The 27,314-nt window shown below is 38.7% G+C and overlaps 1 protein-coding gene across 2 annotated transcripts in view; it reads right to left on the minus strand.

Annotated features, from left to right (window-relative positions):
- The window catches only part of LOC132815066 (serine/threonine-protein kinase OSR1-like), a 186,076-nt gene that overhangs the window by 27,500 nt on the left and 131,262 nt on the right, over positions 1-27,314 (minus strand). For both annotated transcript variants that reach the window (XM_060823762.1, XM_060823763.1), the window contains exons 10-12: positions 21,089-21,154; positions 14,013-14,135; positions 3,417-3,452 (exon numbers count right to left, since the gene is read on the minus strand). In XM_060823762.1, coding sequence (XP_060679745.1) covers positions 3,417-3,452; positions 14,013-14,135; positions 21,089-21,154 — 225 coding nt within the window. The remainder of the gene's footprint in view (positions 1-3,416; positions 3,453-14,012; positions 14,136-21,088; positions 21,155-27,314) is intronic.

Consider the following 27,314-nt stretch of genomic DNA (forward strand, 5'->3'; position numbering starts at 1 on the left):
TGAGGGGTATGGATAAAGGAAAATAGTCAAGGTCTTTCCCTCAGGGTATAGGAGTCCAAAACTAGGAGGACATAGGTTTAAAGTGAGAGGGGAAAGATATAAAAGGGACATAAGAGGCAACTTTTCATGCAGAGAGTGGTGAGTGTATGGAATGCGCTGCCAGAGGAAGTGGAGGAGGCTGGTACAATTACAACATTTAAAAGACATCTGGATGGGTACATGAAGAGGAAGGATTTAAGAGGGATATGGGCCAAATGCTGTTAAATGGGGCTAGATAAATTTAGGATACCTAGTCAGTATTGATGAATTGGACTGAAGAGTTTGTTTCCATGCAGTGCAACTCTATGATTCTGTAATTGCACCTGGAGTAATGTGAGCAGTTTTGGTCTCATTAAAAGGTAAGATATTATTGTCAAAAAGAGAAAGCAATAAAAGTTCAGCAGACTAGTTCCAGGATAGCAAAACTGTCTTCTGGAGAGACATTGGGAAAATTGGGTCTATATTCAGGAGCACTCTGAAGATGAGTGTGATCTAACAAAGTTACATGACATTTAAAGGGACACATAGGGTAGATGCAGACAAGATGTTTTGTCTAATTGCAGAATTTAAAAATAAGGGGATTGCCAACTGGGTCTGATGAAGAGAAATTATTTTTACTCAAAACATTGTGAACCTTTGGAATCTCTACTACAGAAGGCTGCAGAAGTTCAGCCTTCGAGTATGGTTACTAGACTTCAGATTATCAGTGTAAACAAGGTTATGGGGATAGAACGGCATTGAACCATGTGGTCCAATCAACCACGATTACTGATCAGTGGCCAGGTTTGACTGGTTGAATGTCCTAGTCTGGTTTCTACGACACTTCATCTGCTTGCTTGGCATATAAAATGGCACCATCATCTACAAGTTCCCCTCCAAACTACTGACCATCTAGACTTTGAAAGAGTGGCAATCTATTTCCATGTCACTGGGTCAAAAATCTTGGAAAACCAACCTTAATTACTTTGTCAGTCTACCTACACAGCAAATCAACTGTAAACAGCAAACAGCTGTTCAAGCAAACAGTTGTGCACTCCCTACTAGAGGGTAACTACAGATGAGCTACAGCTGCGCAAGCATTTAGTGAAGCCACATCATGTGAATGAATAAAAAAAGCTACTGATCTGCAATGAAAATATCCCTAGCATCCTAGCCAATACTTATTTCTCAATTAACAAGAGGAAATTATCTAGTCATTCTCACAGCTATTTAGGGAGTTTGCTGTGTGTATGTTGACTGCTGCATTTCTTCCATGACAACAGTGACTACACCCCAGAAAGTACTGTATTGGCTACGAAGCACTTTGAGACACCTAGTAGTTGTACACGTACAAGACTTCTCCTCCCTGTGTCCTAGTCATTGCTCTCCTATTATTATCAGAACAATACTATCTGAACGCTCTATTACGACACATAAACACAGCCACTAAACCAGTTAGCAACAAATGCTAGAGGTCACAGCAGGTCAAACAGCATCCATGGGGAGAGCAAGCTAATGTTGAGTCCAGATGGCTCTTCAGAGCTGAAGTTTGAACAATTAGCTATCATTGTTACTGCATTGATAAATGGGCCCCTCAAACAGTTTCTCCTCTTTCTAAAGGGCGGCACGGTGGCACAGTGGTTAGCACTGCTGCCTCACAGCGCCAGGGACCTGGGTTCAATTCCCACTTCAGGCGACTGACTGTGTGGAGTTTGCACGTTCTCCCCGTGTCTGCGTGGGTTTCCACCGGGTGCTCCGGTTTCCTCCCACAGTCCAAAGATGTGCGGGTCAGGTGAATTGGCCATGCTAAATTCCCCGTAGTGTTAGGTAAGGGGTATATGCAGGGGTATGGGTGGGTTGCGCTTCGGCGGGTCGGTGTGGACTTGTTGGGCCGAAGGGCCTGTTTCCACACTGTAAGTAATCTAATCTAAAGTGCTGAGTAGAACACTGGATGTCGTTTGACCTGTGATCTCTACCATTTGTTGTTAATTGTTCAGTGTAAATGTTTATCACCCATTCTCAGGTAGTGGCTATGAACATCAACCATTCTTTGGTTCTTTGTTTCAGTATTCCAGTAACATGGAATCACTACCTTGGAAAAAAAATCAATTTGGAGGAAAAATGCCATTGTCTAACTTGGAACATCTATAAAAAAAAGTAAGGATGTCTCATCTATTCATCACTGCTAGATCCACTGCCACTTAATTCTTTTGCTCCATTTCACATATTGATTATTGCAAGGAACAGACTACATTCTTTTCTTCATAATTACTTTCAATCCATGCTTTTCACCTTCTCCTACAATTTAATTTATTCTTTTACAACTTCCCTCCTGTATACTTTCATTAGATCACTGCAATGTTGTCCTGACAAAAAAAATGCCAAAATATCTATAATATGTCCCCATAAAGCAACCATCAGACTCTTGAGATCAGCTCTGATATTTTTCCAAACCACTTCTCTTACTGGCTCAATTAGCACAGGTGACCAAAAACAGTAGTCGAGGCACAGTCTCGTGGTAAAACTAAGAAGCTTGAGCTTAATATCTCCCACGTTACTGATATAGCAACATTGCAAACATAAATGCATAAAGTTGATGTAAACTCTAACATTTGATCCTGGTTTCAAACTTTAAATGGAGTTAAATGAAATCAACACAACTTTAAATGGAGGTTTTACAACATTGGAAGAAATTGCTGAGATCAATGATTATACACCACAGTATAATGGACTGCTAATATGCTTTCACAGCAGCAACTACCCGGTCATCTACTTGCTGAGAAGAGGAATCAGAACGGAGAGAAAACAGTATTATTTAATCTGGAGGAAGGTTGCATATGAAGGCTTAGAACAGAGTACACTTGAAAAACTTAATCGCTTTTTTGTAAACTAGACAATGAGTATGTCACCTTCACTGCACCTCCCACCTCCCCCAAGAATTTTTTTCCCAAAAAAGATCTCTATTAATACACTTAAATAGCACATCTTGAAAAAAGTCAACCACTTTTCAAATAATTCCTTTTAAATAATAAACATTAATAGATACTAAAAATGTAATTTAAATGACTTTCTCAGCCAAACCTGTGAACTGCAATTCACGAAGTTTACTTTTACAGAACATTTCCTAAACCCTCTATCACCTGCCACAAAGAAAGACAAAAGTAGAAACATTGTGAGGATACCATCATTTCCAAATTCTTTTCAAAGTGACATATTATCAGTGATTAGGTTTTTCTGATATCCTCCCAACACCATTATGAGAACATAACACCACAAAAGGTGGCATCAGATCCAAACGGCTCGTTACCATATTTTCAGCTAGTGATGCAAAATAAACACACTCGTGCCAAAATTATCCACACCCTAATGACACGTTAAAAAAAATACTTTTAACTCACATCTGGACCCTGTGTAGACTCTTTCACCCGGGGAGACTGTTGAGAAAGAGGAGAAAATAAAATGAGGAATACACAAACATAATAATCAATTCAGCATCAAGATAATTACAACATCTGATGTATAACAAAAAAGCTAATTGTATTAGGTAAAATAAGTAGTGTTAAAGTTACATCTTAAAATGAATGAACTCAGTCTTATATACAAAAACATCCACAATGTTTCTATATTACATGCCATTCACTTCCAGCATTTTATGTTCTTTGAGATTCTAAAAACAGTTATTAACAGATTTTTTTTCCTCTTTAAGATGCAGGGAGAACAGCAGTAGGAATGCTTATTCTTAGTTTCATTTCCCAGCTTGTACTCATTGATTGTTGCATTACATTTCATCCTTCCAACATGGAGACTTTTGAAGCATTTTATCAAGAATGCCATCCTACCCCTCTTACAAAAGTAACTTAAAACCTCTCAGCAAGTAGGGAGGGGAAGAGATGTTTTAGAGTCAGGAGCAGTAGGGAGTGAGGCAGACTCAGCCAGTTAAAAAGCAGCAAGAGAAAGGAGGCTTCGGGCTTGAATTTTGACGAGAAGTAAAAGTGGCTTCAACATAGGGGAAGACAGGATGTCTACTGTGAAACACGCAGCCTACTCTCAGCATCAATACATCTCATTGAACTTAAAAGTTGATTGATATCTTCAGAGCCAAGCAAGACTGTGGGCTCCTCAGACAGCAGGTGGGGCAGCAATGTATGCGCATTTGTCTATTTGCATAACAGAGCTTGTCTTGGCTATCTCTGACTTTGGGCTAAGGACCGCATGTTGTGTGGTAATTAGTATGTTAAAAACAAACCTAAGTACAGGGCTTCCACCCCTCCGTTCTCAGTTTGCAATCTAGAAAAAAAATCAGGATCCTCACGAACAGTCTCAGCAACAGATCTGAATGTCACGCTGATATCATAGTCCACCAACTCTAGCACCATGGCACGGACTTTGTTGCTCTAAAACAGACAATGTGTGCAGAAGGTCAGCTCAAAGAACAAGGTACTAGATATTTCTTCTCTGGAAAGGTAAATCAGAAGAGGAACACCAACTTTACGGATTTGATTTCATTCTAAAAAGTAGACTTGTTGACCGTCTGTTATTCCACAAGGAATTCATCGAATGTCTGAGTCATGGACTCCCAGTAAACCTAGCCTGAATGAACAGGAACAGCAATGTCCATGGTGTCCAAATTACCCTCAAATCCACCATAAATAGCACAGTTTCTCCAACAGGAAATATCATGAGAATGCCGAGGAGATCCAGGGGCTACTAAATTGCAAACGCAATGTATTTCTAAATTGGAACACGATGAAAATTCAGACAGCAGATCTACAGGCAAATGAAGGTCAAGGTCCAACAAAAAGAAATCCTGTGAGTTAAAGAACAGACAGCAGAAAGAGCATAGGAAATCCAGCAGTTCAACAACCACGGTATGTATAGCTTCTTCAGTGCAGTCAAGACCAAGTACTGCCCAAGTCCTCCACGATAATCCTCAACACCGGCACCTCGTGATGATGCATGCACTTCCTTGCTGTACACATGGTTGTGTGGCCAAATACCACCTGAACTCCATCTACAAGTTCAATGACATCACTGTTGTAGACTGGATATCCAACAATGAATACAGGAAAGAGGTAGAGTGCTTGGTTGTGTGGTGTAAAGACAACAAACTCTCCCTCAATGTCAGCAAAACTAAAGAGTGATCATCAATTTCGGGAAGCAAGGAGGGCACGCCCCTATCTCCACCAATGAAGCTGAGGCGGAGAATTAGGTTCCTAACAATGTGAACCACTCATGCTGATGCAATGGTCAAGGCAGCACATCTTCTTTTCCCTCAGGAGGCTACTAACATTTGACATACCCATAAGGACTAACTTTTACAGACGCACCATATGAGTATTCTACCTGAACGCATCATGGCTTTGGACAGCAACTGCTCTGCCCAGGATCATGAGAAACTCCAGAATGGTAAATGCAGCCCAGTCCATCACTTGAGTCAACCTTCCATCCATTGACTCCATCTTCACTTCTCACTGCCTTGGAAAGGCAGCCAAAGATCCCCCTCATTCTGGTTATAATGTCTTTCGATTTTTTTTCCCCCATCAGGCAGAAGATACAAAAGCTTAAACACAAATACCAAGCGGGTTCAAGCACAGCTTCTTCCCCTCTAAACAGCCCTCTCAAATGTAAAATCTAATCATGATCTTTATTTTCATGTAACTTCTTGGCAGCTGTAACTTTGCACTCCTTGTTCTGTTCAATCATTCTATGATCTTTGTAGGTTATGATCTGCCTGTATTGCAAGCAAAACGTTTCACTATAATTAGGTACACATGAAATAAATCAAATCAAATAAATTAAATCAAACCAAGGACATATCTTATAGAGCCAAGACAAGACTGAACTCAACAACAGACACAGTTAGCACTTGTACTAAGAATCAAGTGAAAATAGTCTCCAATATAAAGTTCTCTCTGCCACATTCCACAACACTGCTCTAGTCTTCAGGAGGTTGAAAACGTCATCCAACAGCTAGGAACCAAATGACCACCAAAGCAGATGAATTCCCACAAAATACTACAGAGTAGCACCCTTGGACAAAAAAAAGTAATCTCATCTGTAATCAGAGTGTGTTCCAGAATTTACAGCAGCTCTAAGGCAATATTGACCTTTGTGTCCTTGCTCGCAAGGAGCTGCACTGAGACAGACCAAAATTACATTAAGTTGGTCCATAGTAAACAGCAGATAAACTGTTATTGGAAAAATTTACAAAGGATTTTGCAATCAGACACCAGGTATTGAATGACATCAACTGGTAATCTTCAGATAAGAACTGTGGCACAGGGTTTAAAACTGTAGACAGAAAGAATGGAAAAAAAAGGGGTGGAATTAAAATAATGGCAGTTTCCTAATCCGCTCATAACACTGTAGCTTAAAACAGTCTGGTTCCAGTGAACACAAAAACCAATTCAAAACAAACGGGGATTTGTTGATGAATGTCCTTCAGCCTAATTAACTGTATTAGTATGGAACGGAAACCATTAATACCTTCACTTTGAGAAGAGCCGATGATTTTTTTTTCCCTTAAATTGTATGCAACACCATGCTGGCCATCTTTTGCACTGAATCAAGGTTTTTAAAACAGTGAATTGTTTATTTGAATTTAACTTCCCTTTTTTTAAAAAAGAATCCAGTGGCTTAATGCAGTCAAATGGATTTTATATTATCACATTCATTTTGAGCAATAAATTTCATTGTTGTTTTTCTTCCTCACAGATAGCTCAACGTATGCAAAATACTCGTTCTATTTTTGCACAGACTAAGAACAGCTCCTTTGGGCTGGAATTCAGGTGTCCATATTCATGTTGACATGAACAACATTGCTAGGATTGGAAAGGAACTCTTGCTGAAAAACTGAAGGAGTATATGGTGGCTTTGCATGATGACTAGTTTGATGATATCCAGAGTGGGAAAGGAAGAGACAGAGTCTACAAGCATAAGATTACATCAGCAAATAGGGTCAAAAGGGAAATAAAAAAAATTAATGACTCTTCACCAAATAACTGAATTAACAGCATGAATAGACAGGCATGATCTTATAAACTTTGTTTCAATGAGATCAAAGTTAGGAACTAAACATTCAGAGATCTAAGACTTTTCAAAAGAATAGACAGGAAGCGAGGCTGACGGGGTGATCTTGTTAACTTAAAGTAGAACAATGTTTGATTCCAGCCTCAGGTCAGCCTGTGTGGAGTTTGCACATTCTCCCCATGTTTGCTAGGGTTTCTGCTGGTTCGGTTTCCTCCCACATTCCAAAGATGTGCAGATTAGGTGGATTGACCATGCTAAATTGACCATAGTGTGCAGGCTAGGTGGGGTTAACCATGGGGAACACAGGGGTGACTCCGGTGGGATGCTCTTCAGAAGGTCAGTGTGGACTTGATAGACTGAATGCCTCCTTCCACAATGTAGGGATTCTATGAAAAAGTACAATAGTAATAAATTATAGTGAATTGGATGTATAATCCAAATGGCTGGAGGGAAGAAATGACAAGGGGAACATGACATTTCTGAGAATAGTCTTCAGGTTTCCTGGAATGGACAATAAATCATGAGATAATGTGGCCATTACAACAATTAGACTTTCAAACATTAATTATGGGTGACTTTAACCTTCACACTGATGGAAAGAACAGGGTAGTCATCAGAAAGTAGTTAGGACAACTTCTGGAGACAATATGTTGCAGATCCTACTTAGGGATCAGGCTATTTTAAAGTATAAAGTGTAATGAAGCAAGTTTAGCAAATGATACCAAAGCAAATAATCGAAGGAATGGTGACCATAATATAGTAGAACTTAGCATTCTGTTCGAGAGTTCAAGAACAACTGAGCAATATCAATAGATGCTAGTCCAACAAGGGATACCCACATTCTGTGAATGAATTTTTAAAAAGTCCTAGAGGATTAGAAAATTGCTTATGTAACACCTTCAATAAAGAATATAGGCCAATTAACTTAATCTTCTGTAATTGAGATATAGAGTCTGTTATAAAGGATGTAGTAGCAGAACATTTATAAATAGAGTATCAGATTCCTGTCCCGCTCTGGGTATCAAACTAGTCACCACACAAAGCCTCTTTCAGCAAGACCTCCTTTACAATCCTCTTGATGGAGGAAAATTCAGCCTTACGGATTTATTAGAATTCTGTCGTCGTAACAAATATGATTGATAAGGAGAACCAGAAGATGTAACATATTTAAATTTCCCAAGGGCATGTGATGAGGTACCACCTGTATGGCTACTTAAGAGCTTATGATATTGGGGGTGGCATGACTAGAACATTATGCAATGAATAGAATATAGGGATAGGGGATGAAGGGAGCATTTTCAGAATGGCAACCTATAACTAACTAGTAGAGGACTTCAGGATTAGGGGTCGTAATGTTACAACATTATTAATGAATTTGGATGATGGAAGTAGATGTAGTATTGCCAAGTTTTGGATGACATGGAAATAGGTGGGAAGGCAAATAGGATGACACAATAGGAGATATAGACATGAGTGGGCAAAACTTAGCTTATAGAATACAACATGTGAAAATTTGAGGTTATGCACTTTGGCAGGTGGACTAGGAAATAGGAATATTAATTAAAATGGGGAAAAACTGCAGAAATCTTAAGTACACAAATTTGAAGACATTTTAATGCACAAGCCACACAGCTAGCAAACAAGTTCAGTTGGTAATAGAGACTGATTGTCTGTATTTCAAAAGAAAATGAAATATAAAAATAGGGAGGTTTTGCTAAAGCTGTTTAAGGCATTAGTCACACCATACCATAAATGTGGTGAAAAGGTTGGTCCTCTTATCTAAGGAAAGATATATTGGCATTGGAGGAAGTCCAGAAGATGTGTTGTTCTTACATTTGGAATGATTTTCTTAATAGGGAAAGATTCAGTAGGTTGGATAAGTACTGAATGGAATTTAGGAGAATGAAATAAGACCTTATTGAACCAAACAAGATCCTTAGAAAGCTTGACAGATTAGATATAGTGAAGGTGTTTCCCTTTGTGGAAGAATCTAGGGCCAAGGAGCATAACCTGAGAGTAAGGTGTCATCCATTTAAGACAGAGATGAGGAAGTATTTCTTCTAAGGGTAGTGGATTGAGAGAATTCTTTAGTGTAGCAGTATGCTTAGGCTGGGTCATTAAGCATATTCAAGTCTGAGATAGACAGATTTGTAATTAGGAAGTGAATCAATAGTTATGGGAATAGGGTAGGAAAGTGGAGTTGAGAATTATCAGATCAGCTATGATCTCAATGGATAGTGGAGCAGACTTGCTGGACCGAATAGTCTACTTCTGCTCCTACATCTTAGGATATTATGGCTTTATGAAGGCAATATTTGGGTAAGTTTGTAAATCTCATTTGCAATAATGTAGAAAATTAATTTGATTAGAATAGTCAGTCACAATGAAATGTACAGCTGTGTTGTGTGTCCACTAAACAGAAAATATGACAACCAGCTGACATAAACTAGGTCCTAACGTTAAATATGAAAGTGAGTTTGTTGTGAATTTTTCAGTGTTTATACACTACAAAAAGATTTGAAAACAATAGTTTTACACATGGAGATCATAAGTGCAGATAAACCACACCGTACAAAGTTCAGATCCCCATAGCACCAGATAAGTAAAGGATGGAATCTCTGTCAGACAATATGCATGATGGAGAAAAGTAAAATCGAACTGAAGAGTCATACCAGATTTGAAACATGAACTATTTCTGTTTCTACAGATGCTGCTAGAAGTGCTGATTCTTGCCAGCATTCCCTGTGCTTAATTTAATATCCAAATGTTCTTTACACTTTTTGTTTGTTGTAAACATTAAGAATATACAGTCAGTGTGCATACTGGTCTGCTAGATCACCAACCTGGGACTAGCTTCTAGTGATTAGGTAAGCTAACAGATAGAATTTTTGCCTAAATTTTGCAGCTTGCATTTCACAAAGTTGCAGATTTTGCTGGAAGCAGAGACACATCGCATTTTTATAATGGAAGGGTATGATTACACAGTCTGCTGTTAATTCAAACCAACAGGTGCTCATATCACAAGAAGAAAAAAATCATTTCATTGCTAGGGTGCAACTTTGTCTTCAGGATAAAGTCTGAGACTCAAACATCTTCAGCTGCTTCACAAATTGCCGTCCTTCTCAACTAAGACCAGAAGTGAGAATTTTGCTCAGAACTGCATAATTTTCAACACCATTCACAACTTTTCAGGTAATGAAGCAGTTCATGGCCATAATGTACTGCATCCAAGCTTGGGCTGATTAGTGGCAAGCAACACTAACTCACACAAGTGCCAGACCATGACCATTTGTTCAACAAGTCAGAATCAAACAAATGCACCCATCCACTTCAGAAAGTCACTGGCATTGCTATAGCTGAATTCCCTTCCGGGGCCACCATTGATCTGACACTGAACAAGATCAGCCATACTGTAGCCAGAAGAGCCAGTCACAGGCTAGGAATTCTGAAAAATGTAACTCTCATTCTGACTCCTCAGTGTCATGGATGGGTGCAGTTTGCAATACAAGAGATTTATATAAATTTAATCATTATTAATTTTAGAGTTTCAATTACAATGACAAAAATTCTAGGTCTCTGAAAGGGTTGAACAATTAGCTAGTGGGGATTTCTCTAGTCATGGCAGTTTGTGAAAATAAGAAAGGAAATTGAATGTGATACCAGCGTGTAATTGGATTTTGTTTTTATTGGGAAAGATTTTACAAGCAAATGAAGTAAAGTGCATTATATTTCATTTTAAAAGTTTTGAGGTTGTTTTTTTCCCCCTTTCGATTTGTGGAAATACTCAATTTGGAAAAAATGTTGTTGGGTTTCAGTTTAGTAGGTTTGTAGAAGACTTGGCTGAAGCTGGATATGTAAAACAACTCCTCCAGAGATGGGGAAATAAGTTAGAACTGTTAAGAAACAAGTTACCTCAGCTTAATTTTCAAGTTCCAGATCAAAAGGATCTGGTTAAAACCTTGAGAAGGCTGTATGAAGCTGAGAAGGTCTAAGCTTAATTGCAGAAAGGCTAAAGGGTCAATCAGATTATTTTTTAAAGACGGGAGAATCAAAGCCAGAGCTATGGCAAACTAGACAGAATAGAGAAGACACCTCTTTTGTGTTCGAGATGTCATAATTGGATGCTGTTGAGACAAAGGAATTGTATTTTACCGTGTTTCAAATTTTTAAAACTGCTTTATATGAAAATGGTTTGATTTATTTAATTTTTCTCATCATTTGTTTTGTGCAACATACTTTTAACAACACCAAACCTGCAACATTAAGTGTTTGTATTTAAGTGACCAACTTGTCAAAACCAAATAAAAATCAAAATAAGATCCTTCAAACCAAATTTCAGTCTGGGATCTGGCCTGCTCAGCACTGATATCAGCTGGGATCATTACTAGCTCCCAAATCACTTAAGACGTTTGACACCATCCAAAACAAAGCAGTCTGCTTGATCGATTCCCCAACTATCATGCATTCACTGCCTTCATCACAGATGCACAGTAGCATAGTTTGTACTTCCTCTACAAGGTACATCACGTTGACTCACCAAGACTTCGATAGCACTTTCAAACCCATTACCTCAGATTGTAGATTAAAAAAGGCAGTTGCGTGGGATTCACCACCACCACCTGCGTGCATCCCACCAATCCAGTCACAATCCTGACCAGGAACTCTACCACTATTCCTTCAATGATACATGGCCAAATTCCTGGAACTCACTTGCAACTGACTGTAGGTATACCTATAACCAAATGGACTGCAGATTTTAAGGTAGCAGCCCACTGCCACCTTCTCAAGGACAGTTAGAGATAGAGAGCAAATACAGGCCCACAGTGACATCCACATCTCGTGACTAGAAAAATACATTTTTTTAAAGTCCCGAGGAGCAAGGAAATGCACAGGTGGTGGCTCTTAAAACAATAATTTTCTCTACAGAAATAGGTTTTAGACAATACTGGATTGACATCCATCTATACACAAAACAGGACATTCTCATCTGTTGAGTTATGTATTGGGATTCCCATAGGCAAGACCACTTTTATTGACTGACTATGTAAGTCACTCCACATGATCAACAATAAAGACCAAATACTCATCATCCGTCACACCCCACTGGTTCAGTGCCTTTTATGCTAATTTTAAAATGTCTACTCTTGTTAGAAAAAACAAATCTAAAAGTTGATCCATGATTTTTGGAAGATTAATTTTCACACAGCTATAAACAAGAGGAAAATTGGGTTAAGAGTCCCAGAGTTACATAGCACAGAATCAGATCCTTCAGTCCAACTTGTCCATGCCTGACAAGAGATCTTAAAAACTGATCTGGTCCCATTTGCCAGCATATGGCCCATATCCCTCTAAAAAATTCCTATTCATCTATCTATCCAGATACTTTTTGTATATTATAACTGGCAGCTTGTTCCAGTCACAGCACATTTCCCCTCAGGTCCTTTTTAAACAGTTCCTCTTAACCCTATGCCCTCCAGTTTTGGACTCCACTACTGTGGAGAAAAGACCTTAGCTATTCACCCTATCCATATCCCTGATAATTTTATAAACTTCTAATCCTGGCAACATCCTTGTAAACCTTTTCTGAACTCTTAACACCATCTTTCCTATTGTGGCTTAACCAATGTCCCATACTGCTGCAGCATGATATCCCAATTACTATACTCAATGGACTAACCAATGAAGACAAGTGTACCAAATGCTTTCTTCACCACCCTGTTTTGCTGCAACTCCACTTTCAAAGAACTGTGCACCTGTATCCCTCGGTCCCTTCGTTCGGCAACATTCCACCAGACCCTACCATTACGTGTATAAGGCCTACTCTGATTTGCCTTACCAAAATGAAACACCTCTCATTTAGCTGAATTAAACTGCATCTGTCACTCCTCAGTCCATTGGCCCATCTGATCAAAGTTCCCTCTGCACTGAAGTAACTTTCTTTACTGTCCATTGCATGGCAGAGGAGATACTGAATGTGTCAAAGTTGGAGGAATACCAGCACATGGAAAATTGGAGGACCAGACAAGGTTACACAGCATGGCCAATTTTAAATAAAGATGAGAATTTTAAACCAGGTCAGCAAAGACTGAAATGATTCATAATAGATGGCTCTATAGTTAGGAATGGGGCAGCAGAAGTTGAATGACCTCAAGGACATTAAAAGTTGGAATGTCAGCTAGAGTGCATTGGAATAAAGGAAGGAAGTAGGAAAACAGATGAGCATTTCAGCAAAAAGTAGTAGGGTGATCTTGCAGAACGGGAAGTCGATAGTCTTTGTAATAGAAAGTAGTGGTACCGAGAGCTCAGTTCAGGCTAAAACAAGATGCAGAGTTTGCAATCAGTTTGTTCAGCTTGACACAATGACCAAGTGACAGTGAAATTAGGGGTGAGGAAATGCAGTTTATGATAGACAAGACAAACATTAACTTTAGTTTTCCCAATATTTAATTATAGGAAATAGTTGCTCATCCATTATTAGATTTCTGACAGTCTGATGTAGATAGTAGAAGGTTTGAAAGTTGGTAGTGAAGCAGAATTGGATGTGGCCAGCTTACATCAAGAACAAATGTTATAGTGACTTGACAGGAGGGTGGATGGCAAAACTTGGGGGCGTCACGAGACAACTGTGCAAACTCCAATGTTTTGATTAGCTTTACAACAAATATTGAGACAGCAAGCAAGAGATAATGAATGAGTAGCAAAATAAGCATTTGGAACATTTTTGTTTCTGATTTGCCTGGTCTTCACCTTTGGCAGTAATGATCACTGAAGCAGAAACAATTCTAATAGAAAAGAGGCATTTGCACAAAAAAAAGCAGGAAATTACTTATAATTCTCTTTCATGTAATTTATACCAGTTCAAGAGGTCCTGAGAGATTTTCTTTCTTTCTCAGCCCACACTTGTTTGGATGAATTGCATACTGGAATCATTTATATTGCTGATTTTCCTTGGCTCAAAGACCTACCCGCAACTGAGAGACTGCAGCCTTTCCCTCTTCACTCTCTTCATCCAATTCATCATCGCTCCATTCCCAGCCGCCATCTTCTGTCTTGTGTAATCGACCACTAGAACCTGGAACCCTTCTCACCTGATCAGCATAAACAAAAAGGACAACAATTCAGGACTCTCCCTCTTAATTAAAGACTTTGATCTTTGATTCCTTCGCTTTTAATAGCGAGGAGGGGTACATACTTCATCTCAAAATTGTACACAAAAACACAAACCATTTGTATGAAGGAATGAACTCAGTCTAGAACTATGCTACTGTACAGATATTGCTAAATAACCTTCAATACCGCAGAGAACTGTCAAACAAGTATGCTCACTGTAGCCAGAGGAACAGCAGTCATGTGGATCTGAAGCAGAAGATGGAGATCAAAGCTGAGAACTAAATATTTAGGCATGTGACTTTTCAAAAGTTGATGGGATAGATTTGTTAGCACAAGATGGAACAAAATACTAGGAAATGATCTTGAAAGGAAATACGGAATCCATATTGGTTGAGGTAAGAAATAAGGGAAATCAACATTGATGAAAATAGACTGTAGGCTCCTATCAGTAACCATATTGTAGGGTAAAAAATAAATTGAGAGATAATGAGGATATGTAAAACAAATTAGTACATTAAATCACAGATGACTTCAAATTTCATGTAAATTGAAAATAAAGTTGACAGTGGTAACCATGAGGAAGAATTCACAGAATGTCTTAGGAAACTATCCTGCATATGACACATTGCAGATCCAACCAGGATTAAGCTATTTTGGACTTGGTCATGTGTAAAGATGCAGGTTTTGTAAATGATGTCAAACTAAAAGACCGCTAAAAACAGTGACCAAAAATGGTAGAATTTAGCATTCAGTTTTAAGGGAAGAAACTTGGGGCAGAAGCACCTGTACGAAACTTAAGAATAATTAATAGGATTGAGTGCAGTGGATTAAGAAAGTAGTTCAGCAGAAAAGAGGATTGATGGTAGATATTTATGAAAGAAGTGGAATATAAAATTGGAGATCTTGCAAAAGCATAAAATATACTGGTCAGTCGACATGCGGAATACCTTTCCCTTTTCAAAGAGAATATATTGGCATTGGGGATAGTCCAGAGAAATTTCAATAAGTCAATTCCAGGTCTGCAGAGATTTTCTTACGAGGAGAGGATCAGTTTGGCAACGGCCTGGCAGTGTAAAAGAATGAGGGAAGACCTTTTTAAAATCACAAGATTCTTAGGGGACTTGACAGGGTAAATGCAGAGGGGTCACTTAGTCTTGTGGGAGAATTTTGCACAATAAAGTATAATCACAGAGTAAAAGGTCATCCATTTAAGACAGAAGTGAGGAGAAATATCTTTTCAAACAGTAGTCATTCTGTGGAATTCTTTACCACAGAAGGCTGTACAGGCTGGGTCATTAAATATACTGTAGGCTTTGATTGGCATGGTTTTTAAACAATTTATGAAGTATGATAGGGATCAGGCAAGAAAGTGGAGTAGAAGATAGTCAGATCAGCCATGATTTCATTGAGTGGTGCCGACTTGATGTTTAAACATCTTACATGACTAGTTTGCCCTCAAAAATTTGATTTTTCCCTGTACTACTTCTTGGTCACCATTTGTTGGTTATTAAAATTTCCCAATCCCCTGGCTTACTACTGTTCTTTGCCACATTTTTCTTTTAAATTTGATACTATCCTTAACTTCCTTGATTAATAATGGTCAGTTTATCCCTTTCCTAGAGTTCTTGTTGGATATATTTTTGCTATGGGCCATGAACTATTTTCTTAAAGTCAAAAGTCTCAACACCAGGTTATAGCCCAACAGGTTTGTTTGGAGCACTAGCTTTTGGAGCGCTGCTCCTTCATCAGGTGGTTGAAGAAGAATAAGATTGTAAGACACAGAATTTATAGCAAAAGTTTAGTGTGATGTAACTGAAATTATTTATTGAAAACAAAAAGACCTGGACTGTTTGTTAAGTCTCTCATCTTTTCAAATGACCATGTTGGTTTCAGTTCTGTCATAAGTAAGTCGCAAAACGTTTTTTTAAGAAAGTTACATTCTCAAATGAACTTTAACAATTGGTATCATGTCAGCCCAGATAATGTATTGAAGGTGTGAGTTTCCTTGTGTGAGGCTGTCTGTGTCATGATAATCAGACTGATTCGAATTTAAAAAACAGATTTATGGAATTTTACATTAATCCATGTAATGCAATTGTAAAAATTCACTTGAGAATGTAATTTAAAAAAAAAGTTTTGCAATTTACATATGAAAGAACTGAAACTAACATGGTCAATATAGAAGATGAGACTTAAACAATCCAGGTCTTTTTTCAATTTTTGATTTCAGTTACATCACACTGTAAATTTTTGCTATAAATTCTGTGTTTAACAATCTTATTCTCCGCAGCCATCTGACGAAGGAGCAGCACTCCAAAAGCTAGTGCTTCCAATTAAACCTGTTGGACTCTAACCTGGTGTTGTGATCTTTTAAACCTTGTACACCCCAGTCCAACACCAGCAACTCAAAATCATATTTTCTTAAACATTTGCATTTGATCCCCAACCATTTTATCTGCTAAATTCATTTCCCAATCAGCTTTGTAGTCAATTTTGCTCTCATCTCCATGTAAGTAATCCTATTTAAGTTTAGCACCGGTGCTTCCAGCTCAAGTTACTGCCTTTGAAACCAAATGTTAAATTCTACCATATTATGGTCGCTGTTGGCCCCAAGGAATCTTTTACTCAGATTGTTTTATTAAACCCACTTCATTATACATCATCAGATCCAAAACAGCCTGATCCTTAGATCCACAATACATTGTTCCAAGAATCTGTCCCCATACACTATGAATTCTCTCTCATGGCTACTTTTGTAAATTTGAGTTTCTCAAAGATTAAAGTACCCATGAAAAATATGCTTTTTTAAAAAAAAAATGATGCTCTCATAATCTTGATTCATTTTCTGTACTTCAGAATAGCTTTCAAATGCATTGTGCATTTAAGTAGAGGGCCATATATTCTCTTTTGAGCCTAATTACTCTAGCTTTAGGTTGTAGGCTGATGCTTTGTGACCCACTCTGGACCTCATTATTAAATTATTTGCCCTGCAATGCCATTTTTTTGGCTTTGTAAATATACACATTTCCCCCCTCCTGAACCCTCTGCCCCTCTAATCAAAGCCGGTCTCATCTCCTAACATAAAAATGCCTGATGAAAGCCTAGTCTTACTTCCTATCCATTAGCTTAAAAATGTGTTGTTGGAAAAGCGCAGCAGGTCAGGCAGCATCAAAAGAACAGGAGAATCGATGTTTCGGGCACAAGCCCTTCTTCAGGAAAGCCCTTCTTCTTTATGTCATTCCTGAAGAAGGGCTTATGCCCGAAACGTCGATTCTCCTATTTCTTTGATGCTGCCTGACCTGCTGCGCTTTTCCAGCAATACACTTTTAAGCTCTGATCTCCAGCACCCGCAGTCCTCACTTTCTCCTTTCTATCCATTAACCCATTTTTTTATGGGATCATACGGCACAAATTTTACAACCGCTTATTTCATCTATTAATTGCATGTGGGACCTTACCAAACACTTTGGAAACTAGGCCAACTACCCTATAGGTTTCCTTTTGACCTACCATGCTATACATTTTGTCAAAGCTTAGAAATATCAATTAAAAAGGGAAAACATTTTTAGTGCATGAGAGGAGTGTGCTGATCTGTTCACAACAAGATACATCACCACGGAGAATGCAGTTAGACTGCCAAACTTAGTTTAAATTTTAAACTAGGAATGTTGATTTTTATTTCTCAGAACAATGCCTTCACCAGAGGTTTTGTTGATTCAGTTGTAGTTAATATGCAGATTTGAGAATATTGAAATGAACCACACCAAAAACCCAGAGTGATTGTCAGAAAAATTCTTGGAACAATTGCAATTATTTAGCAAATGTTACCAATCACAATTATACATAATATTGAATGAATATAAATACATGAGTTTGGTCTTTGTAGACAAAATGTACAGGAATATACATTAGGTCTATTCCAATGCAAACAAAAGGAGACAGTTATCCTCTGATTTAATTCTCATGACCATGGTTTGCCAATCAGAAGCAGCATGCCTGATTTAAAATGTTTTAAGAGAAAAGCCTAGCAGGAAACTTTCAGTCACTCAATCATCAAACTGGCACATTCTACATGACTCTTGCCGTCCTATTAGCACTCACCTTTCAGAGAATAATACTGTTTTCCCTCCACATTGTTACTTCTTGCAAACTGTTCTGATGAATGCAAGCCAAGTAGTTTTGACAAATATTTCCTTTCTCAGCAATACTTAAGTTGTGGACAACCAAACTACAATTTTCCAACAACTTTGGGCAGCATAGTGGCTCAGTGGTGAGCACTGCTGCCTCACAGCGCCAGGGACCCCCAGTTTCGATTCCAACCTTGGGAGACTGTGCAAACTCCACACAGACAGTCTCCCCGTGTCTGCGTTTCATCTGAGTGCTCTGGTTTCCTCTCACGATCACAAAGATGCGCAGGTCAGGCGAATTGGCCATGCTAAATTGCCCATGGTGTGATGTGCATTAGTCAGAGGGAAATGGCTCTGGGTGGGTTATTCTTCGGAGGGTCGGTATGGACTTGATGGGGCGAAGGGCCTTTTTCCACACTGTAGGGAGTCTGATCTTAGCTTTGTTTTCATAAAACCATGCTGGCTTTGCATTATCCTAAGCTTTTGAACTGCATCTCAAGTCTACCATAATAATAGACTCCAGTATTTTCTCGACGATAGCTTCCTGTGTTTTTCTCCCTTACTCTTTCTTGAATGACAGCAGTACATTTAGTAATCTCTAATTTGCTGCAACCATTCTAGAATTTAGGAAATTTTCAAAGATCACATTCAGTGGATCCATCATCTTTGCAGCTTAGATGTGCTTATTTATTGCCTTCTCTCTTTATAACTGTAATGAGTAACTTTTTCCAATTTTTTAAGGACTAGAGATCACTGATTTAAGGTGATTTGCAAAAGAACCAGCAGCAACATAAGGAAAAACTTTCTAAAAACTGAATCTGCAATTTGGATGACAGAAATTAACTCAACAACGCTCAAAATGTAAATTGGATAAAAATTCAAGGAGAAAAAAATTGCACAGATGTGGGTGACAGAATGGAGTTGATTTATCTGAGAAAGGATGCATGCAAGGCAATAAGGAGGAATGTGGCATTAGGTGGGCAGCTCCACTGCAAAGTCAGCTTAGGTATGACTGGTGTCCATCTAGCCTGGAACTTTACCATGAGTCTGTAGGAGTAACTTGTTAGTTATCCAAGGAGACTGCACAGATTTCACAGACTGGATGCCATAGAATCATAGAATCCCTACAGTGTGGAATCAGGTCATTTGGCCCATTGACTCCACACCACCTTCAAAGAGCAGCCCACCTAGACCTACCCCCATTGCCTATCCCTGTAACTTTATTTCCCACAGCTAATCCACCTATCCTGCATAATACTGGATGTTATGACCAGTTTAGCATTGGTAATCCATCTAACCTGTATATCTTTGGATTATGGGAGGTTACCAGAGGAAACTCATGCAGACATGGCAAGAATATGCAAACTTCATAGTCACCCGATACTGGAATCGAACCCAGATCTCTGCCAAATTAAAGCTTCTGGGTCTTGTTTTATACTCTGTAAAGAACCCATTAAAAGTTTATGCTGGTGCTATATTGAAATAAATGCCATTCTACAAACAAATTTTTGCATTCAGATCTATAACTCTCACTACAGGAAAGACAGAGCTGGTGAAGCAAAGCCAATAGCTACTGCAATGTTAAGGAGATCAGACAATTTACAAAAGAACTGGCATTCTCCTTATAGGAAAGAAGGTGTTTGAAGGGTACACATTATGTCATTCAAATTAGTAAGGATTTTGCAAATTCAAAAAGTTATTTGACTGGCACTGGATGCCATAAGAAGAGAAATGAAAACATGTTTAAAACTGAAGGTTTTAATATTTGAACCAACTCATTAAATTACTTGATCTTCGAACTTACCTTTTCAGGTCAAATGGATCTGATGAGAAACACACTTTTGGTTTTAATTGTTAAGACACAAGGAAGGCAGTCTCTACTTCAATAATAAATTCTAAAGATGAGGGAGGGGTCACTAATGTGACAAACTTTTCCTTGCAACCCGTCCTTTACTGTGAAAGAAATATTGGAAGATACCACAAATATACAGCAGAACTCAAATTGTGCATGGTTTTGGACTCGAGAAAATTAGAGTTCTTAAGATTTTTTTTGCCAAGAATAGCAAAGCTAATTATTCTAAAGATAGCTTTAGAAAAATGTGTGTTCAAACTGGATAATCAAACAAAGAGTTTTGAGCTATGAAGGAAGACTAAAAGACGGAGCCAACGTTGAGACGGAAGCTATCGATAGTCAAGAAAATTGATTGACAGAGACTTCACGCTGATGTAGTACTCAGCCAGTGTAACTTGAGGGGATGTGTAATTTGAAGGACCTTTAAATAGTTAACAAGTGGAAAGCATGGCTGATTGTTGAGTAAAAGGGATCATTTGACATGAAAATGACTCATGAAATTATACCTCCAAATGCTCTACAATGGAAAACGATTGTTAGAACATCCTGCATCACACCTCTAGTATTTACACTTCATACATTTTCACCAGCTTATTTTGGTTATAAAATGGAATAGTGGAATATTAGTTACATTCTAACACCACTGGATTCAGAAGCAGCATTCAGCCAAACAGTGCAAAACGCATAAACTTCTGCTTCAAAATAATCCCAGATCTTTTGGATTCCTCCTCCTAGTTTTCATCTCCTTTTGGAACTTACAGGTCAGCAAATAATTTTTTTGTATGAGAAAAAGAAATTCAAAAGGAAAGTGATCAAAACAAATAATGTAAAAGCAAAATATTGCAAATGCTGGAGATCTGAAATAAAAGCAGAAAATACTGAAACATTCAGCTCCTGTTGAAAGGGAAACAAAGTAAGCATTGAGCTTGATGTAACTTCAGAATGACATTACCTTTCTTGATCTTTCAGCTATCGTAGGTGCACGAGCTAACAACTTTTCTTCAAGGTATTCCTTGTTCTGCAAAAGTTGCAAATATTCTGGTGAGTATGTAGATTTTAAATTCAATTTGGCACTAACTGCTAGGGGGAAAAAAAAAGACTTGCATTCTCTCAAGCAACTGAACAGCGATTCAACTCAGCTCGAAAATAAATGACTTAACAATTTTGCACTAATGATGTCACTCCGTCGCACATATGAACAGTTGACTGGTTTTAGTCAGGAAACAGCAAATCTATTTCATAATTAATAATTTGCTGTGAAGACGACATCTTTCCACATGTTTGCAAAAATCCACGTCGAAATCCAGGTTGACTTGAAGTGCTTTCAAAAATGAAATGAACATTGTGGGCAAGGATGATGAAGGAATGGATTATAGGGAGCAGGATCTGAATGTAAATCATGAAACTAATATTTTGTTAATGACAAGTTATATTTAGAGTAACCAGGGAGGATTTAGGATTTCTGCATACCTAAAACTAAGAATTTACTGTATATCATCAGAAAAACTTTAAGATAGGGAAGGAGTATGAACAAACTAAAACACCACCTAAATGAGAGAAGGAACTTTGGAATACATTAGCCAAAAATGTAAACCTCGGGCAAGAGAGAAAAAGGAACAAGGCACATATGCATTCAGAATAAAGTCAATTTTTAAAGCCAATTTCAATCGATTACATCATTGCTAAACTGAGGGGATACAATCAATCTCTAGCATTATATGCACATGGCAGCCATTCTTTTGAACTGCAGCGATTTGATAGGCTACTTCAGACAAATGTTCAGAATGAAGCAGAAACAGAGTTGGAGTTATAATTAAATATTTCTGGTAATCTCTGGGTTTAAGATTATACTCAATTTTACTTTCTCATACCAGTTATCATACAGGAAATTATGCATTATATACTGACTTTTCAAACACATTGTTCCCAAATTTGCATAATCCTTTAAAAAAAATGGGCTAATGATTGCCTTGCATTAATTTATGACCTTGTCTTATTGTATTCATGTTTTCATTTTGAAGACAAGGATTCTTACATGTTAAGGGCCAAAGTAGAGTGGGAACAGCCACTCTTGGGTAAATCTACAGCAGAACAGAATGCAAGGATCTGTGAAAGGGAAGTGGGGAAAGGGGGAATGAGTGAGAGCAATGCTGAACATGGATAAGTACAGGAGAGGCTTTTAACAGGTACAAAGTGAGGAAATCAACAGATGCCCAAGAGCAGGGGTGAACTTAAGTAATTAGAAGAGCAAAACAGGTATGAAAAAAACACTGGCAGCTAAGATTACAGAGAATCCGGTTGCACTCAGCAAGTATATCAATGCAAAGAGTAAAGCCAGGGAAAGAGTAGGGCCTATTAAGGACCGTGGGGAAAACAGGAGTTTGGAACCCCAGTGGACAGTAGGAGGATGTTAAACAAGCACTTCATATCGGTCTTCATTCTGGAGGATGTTGACACAGGTACAGAATTCAGGAAGAGGGTGTGAAGTTCTTGAGCAGTTTGACTTCAGGAATGAGGTAGTATTGGAAGTTCAAGCAGTTTTAAAAAGTGAACAAATCCCCAATCAGATGTGTTGTATCCCAGGCTACTGTGGGAGATGAGGCAGAAAATTAGGGGGCTCAAACCCAAATTTTTAATTCCTCTCTGGCCACAAGGGAGGATGGCCATGTGCTTCCAGAGTTTGAAGGTGGTAGAGACAAATCAAGGAATTGAGACACCCATTGGGTGATAGGGGAACTACTGGAGGGATTTCTGAAGGAGGGATTTCTGAAGGAGGGATTTCTGAAGGAGGGATTTCTGAAGGAGGGATTTCTGAAGGAGGGATTTCTGAAGGAGGGATTTCTGAAGGAGGGATTTCTGAAGGAGGGATTTCTGAAGGAGGGATTTCTGAAGGAGGGATTTCTGAAGGAGGGATTTCATCACAATTTGGAGATGCAAGGTTTAATCAGAATAGTCAGTATTGCTTTGCCAGAGGGAGCTCATGCTGAAAAAAACGACAATTTTTCGAAGGGGTGACCAGGTGCTTATGAAGGTAATGTAGTTGATGTAATTTATACAGATTTCATTAAAGCTTTTGATAAGGTTCCACTTGCGAAGGATCCAGAGTAATTTGGCAAAGCGGATCCAAAATTGGTTTAGTGGAAGGATAATGATAGTTGAAGGCAGTTTGTCTGACTGGAATGTGGTGTCCAGTGGGATACCACAGCGGTCAAATGTTGAATACCTTATTGTTTGTGATACATAACAGACGTAGGAAATGTGAGAGGGGATGACAATTACGTTTGCAGATGACAAAGATTGGCCAGATGGTTGAGTGAGGAAGGTGGTCTCAGCTTATAGTAAGATATAACTAGATTGATCAGATAGTTAAATTCCATCTAGCACTGATCTACCTATGAAAAATGAGAGGCGTACTTGGGAAGAAGTAACAGGATAAGGCAGCATTAAGTGAATGGCAGAATATTAGGAACCTCGGAGGAACTGAGGAATCTGTGGGACTTGCCCCTGAAGGCTTGCAGAAGAGTTTCATAAGGTGGGATTTGTGCTTATCAGTCATAATATAGATTATGAGAGTGGGGAAGTTAGAGCGGAGTTGAAGAAAACTTTGGTTGGGCCACAGTTAGAGTGGTGGGTGCAGTTCTGATCACTGCACTAATCGGAAAGATGCGTTTGACTGGACAGCGTATAGGAGATTCACTAGGGTTTTGCCTGGGATGGAACATTTCAGTTACAGGGAGCTATGTATCAGCTCAGTTTGTTTTCTTCAGAGCAGAGAAGGGAACTAACTGAGGTGTATAAAGTAACGAGGGACATGGAGAAGATGGATGTGCAGCAGCTGTGCCCCTTGGTTGAAGGGCTTTACAGGAGTACACAATTTTAAGGTGAAGGACAGAAAGAAAACTATTTTCACCTAGAGGGTAGTGGGCATCTGTAATGCACTGCTGGGAAGGATAATTGAGATAGAAAACCTCACCTTTAAAAAAGTACTTGGACGAGCACTCAATATCATATAATGCAAGGTTCTGAGGGCAAAGTGCGAGAAAGTGGGACTAGTACAGAATCAGTTTTTTTTTGTCAGTGCAGTTTAATGGGCAGAAGGGCCTCTTCTATACAATTCAACGAGGTTATCTTTTATTTATATAGAAAATAAACAAAATCCATTGTTAAATTTACACTGCATCACATTTAAACAACAAAAGAAATAAACCATAGTCTAAGGAAGCACTTAATCTGTCACGATCCAAGGTCAAGGTGATCATGGGGAAAGCCAATGACAAAATCAGTTATGCAGAAACAATAGAAATTTCTCTAAAGTTTAGTAATGTACTTAAGTAAATTAGAAACACAGCATTCTGGGCGAACAGACTTTAAGGAAAGGCCACACTAACAGTACACAACACATTCAAACCCCTACAAAATACTACTTAAAGATGAGGCAAAGAAGTTTAGAATAAAATCAATTACCCATATTGATAATGCATTCAAGTGAAAAAACTTATAGTTCAATACACCTTCAAAAGACTCATTTTCCAGTCCTCAGCTAAAGTTACAGCTTGGTGTCAACTTTGTTGCACAGCAGAGAATTAAATAAACTTGTGAAGAACTCTACCTGGTACTTTTATGGTGGAAATGTTACTGATTTGGAGGTATTAAGCAATGACCATCTTGAATGAAACAACATAACCATCAATTGTTGACTTCAATAGAATTCTCCCATTATCAACATTTTGGAGGTTACCAGGAGTAACCATACACACAAAAATAGTTGCCTTGGTGTTACAAGACCATAGGGCTACTCTCTCATTAGAGACACACTAGATCAAAATCCTGAAAGTCCCTCCCCAGTAACTTGTGGGTCGACCTGCAACAAATGGGACTGCAGAGATTCAAGGAGGCTTCTATCTTCAAGGACAACTAGGAATGGACAAATAAATACTGGCCCAGTTGGAAACACCCACATCCTGTGAATAATTAAAACAATTTGCGGGATAATTGTCACTGTATAGGAGCTTGACTATGTAAATACCATTAACTCAGAATGACTCAGCCTTTTACAGACAATCTCGATTTTTGGTTCATCAATATTTCAGATTTAAAATTCAAAATGTCTGATTGGCTTTCCTCTCCTTACTATATAATCTCTAAACCCAGACTGCATCCCATTCCATTGTGGCTCACTGACTGTGGGCCTCAATGCTCCCACCCTTCACCCTGCAATTAGGGAGTCATACCATCAGCTCTCTAAGCTCCAGAATCTTCTCCTAAAATTGCTCCGCCTTTCTGTCTTTTAAAACCTTATAACCAACCTGTTTAACCAAGGTTTTGATCGCCTCACACTATTTCCTTTTGTTGCACTTGTATCTATTTGTCAGATTATGCATTTGGGAAGCACGAAGACATTTGTTTACATCAAAAGGAATTTCAAACATGTTAGCTATATTGGCTTTATCATCTTGTAACCAGCTATCATTAGCAGTTTGATCAACTGGTGTATAAGAATACTTTTAAGCAAAAATACTACCTGAATAACAGCCTCGCGAGCAAGGCCTAGAGATCTATTGACAGCCGATAACTTCTTCAGAGGAAGTGACAATGAATATATTTTTGCTGCTGCAATAGCGTTCATTAGCAGAGGGATTGAATTCAAGAGTCGTGAAGTGATGTTGCAGCTGTACAGGACTTTGGTTAGGCCTCATTTGGAGTACTGTGTGCAGTTCTAGTCACCTCACTTTAGGAAAGATGTGGAAGCTTTGGAGAGGGTGCAGAGAAGATTTAGCAGGATGTTGCCTGGAATGGAGAATAGGTCGTACGAGGATAGGTTGAGAGTTCTCGGCCTTTTCTCGTTGGAACGGCGAAGGATGAGGGGTGACTTGATAGGAGGTTTATAAGATGATCAGAGGAATAGATAGAGTAGACAGTCAGAAACTTTTTCCCCGGGTACAACAGTGTTACAAGGGGACATAAATTTAAGGTGAAGGGTGAAAGGTATAGGGGAGATGTCAGGGGTGGGTTCTTTACCCAGAGAGTGGTGGGGGCATGGAATGCGCTGCCTGTGGGAGTGGTAGAGTCAGAATCATTGGCGACCTTTAAGCGGCAATTGGATAGGTACATGGATGGGTGCTTAATCCAGCATAGATGTTCGGCACAACATCGTGGGCCGAAGGGCCTGTTCTGTGCTGTATTGTTCTATGTTCTAATATTAAGGTACTGTCACGATGTTGTTAAGTCTGTTCATTTTGCAGGGGTTGGGACTGATGGTCAGGGTTAGTTAATATACACATTTGATAACTTGTAAAAATTCTCTGATATCTTGTTGAACATTGTTAAGAAATGACTGTATACATATGAAAAAAGCAGTTAATTCAAAAAAGAAAATATACAACCATGACAACTGGGATAGTTTACAGATACCAAATGGCAAACAGGCTGTTGCAGAATGTGCTGGTCTCACTAAATTTAGGATGGCAGAATACTGCTCTGGTGGTGGTATCAGGGAATTCTTTCATATGTCTTCTTTTCTTCTGGCTCATCTTCCACTTGGGGTAGACAGTTCTTTGAGGATGTATCTTCTATGTATATGGACAAGTAGCTTACACTGTTAATCATTTGTCGGAGTCCTTTTGATGACCACTGTCCCCTTGCTTACCATCAGGTGAATGTTAATTTTCATTCCTTTCAAGACCAAATCCTTCTTTTGAAAAAAAAACTCAATGGGGTACTGTGGCACCTAATAATTCTTTTATACTTGTAGAAAGCTAGTGACTACAGTAGCAGTTAAATGAGATTTCATGTCACACAGAGAATACTGAAAGCTCAGTTTTAAAAGTGATCCCAATTTCCAGTAGGTCAAGTGCAACTAGTTGGCTGCTTGTTGGGGGCGGGGGGGGCGGGGGGGAAAGAGACGTGATAGTAAGGAATGATAGGTGAAATTTGCAATTACCGTAGCTCCATTACATACTGGCAAATGTAGTACTGAAAAATTCAAATTTTGATTACAGCTCCTGATATTTATATATGTATGGTATGTGTATTACACAAATGAAATGATTGCATCAGACTGAGCAATTCAGCTGGAATGCATCACTCAGGAAGCCATGCTGCAAGAGGTCACAGCTCAGTAAGAATGGAAACACACCTTTATTTCATTATGTAATGTGGTAAATTGGGTCGACACCTAG

The sequence above is a fragment of the Hemiscyllium ocellatum genome, chromosome 4 (genome assembly GCF_020745735.1).
Source record: "Hemiscyllium ocellatum isolate sHemOce1 chromosome 4, sHemOce1.pat.X.cur, whole genome shotgun sequence".
In the NCBI taxonomy this organism is placed as follows: domain Eukaryota; kingdom Metazoa; phylum Chordata; class Chondrichthyes; order Orectolobiformes; family Hemiscylliidae; genus Hemiscyllium; species Hemiscyllium ocellatum.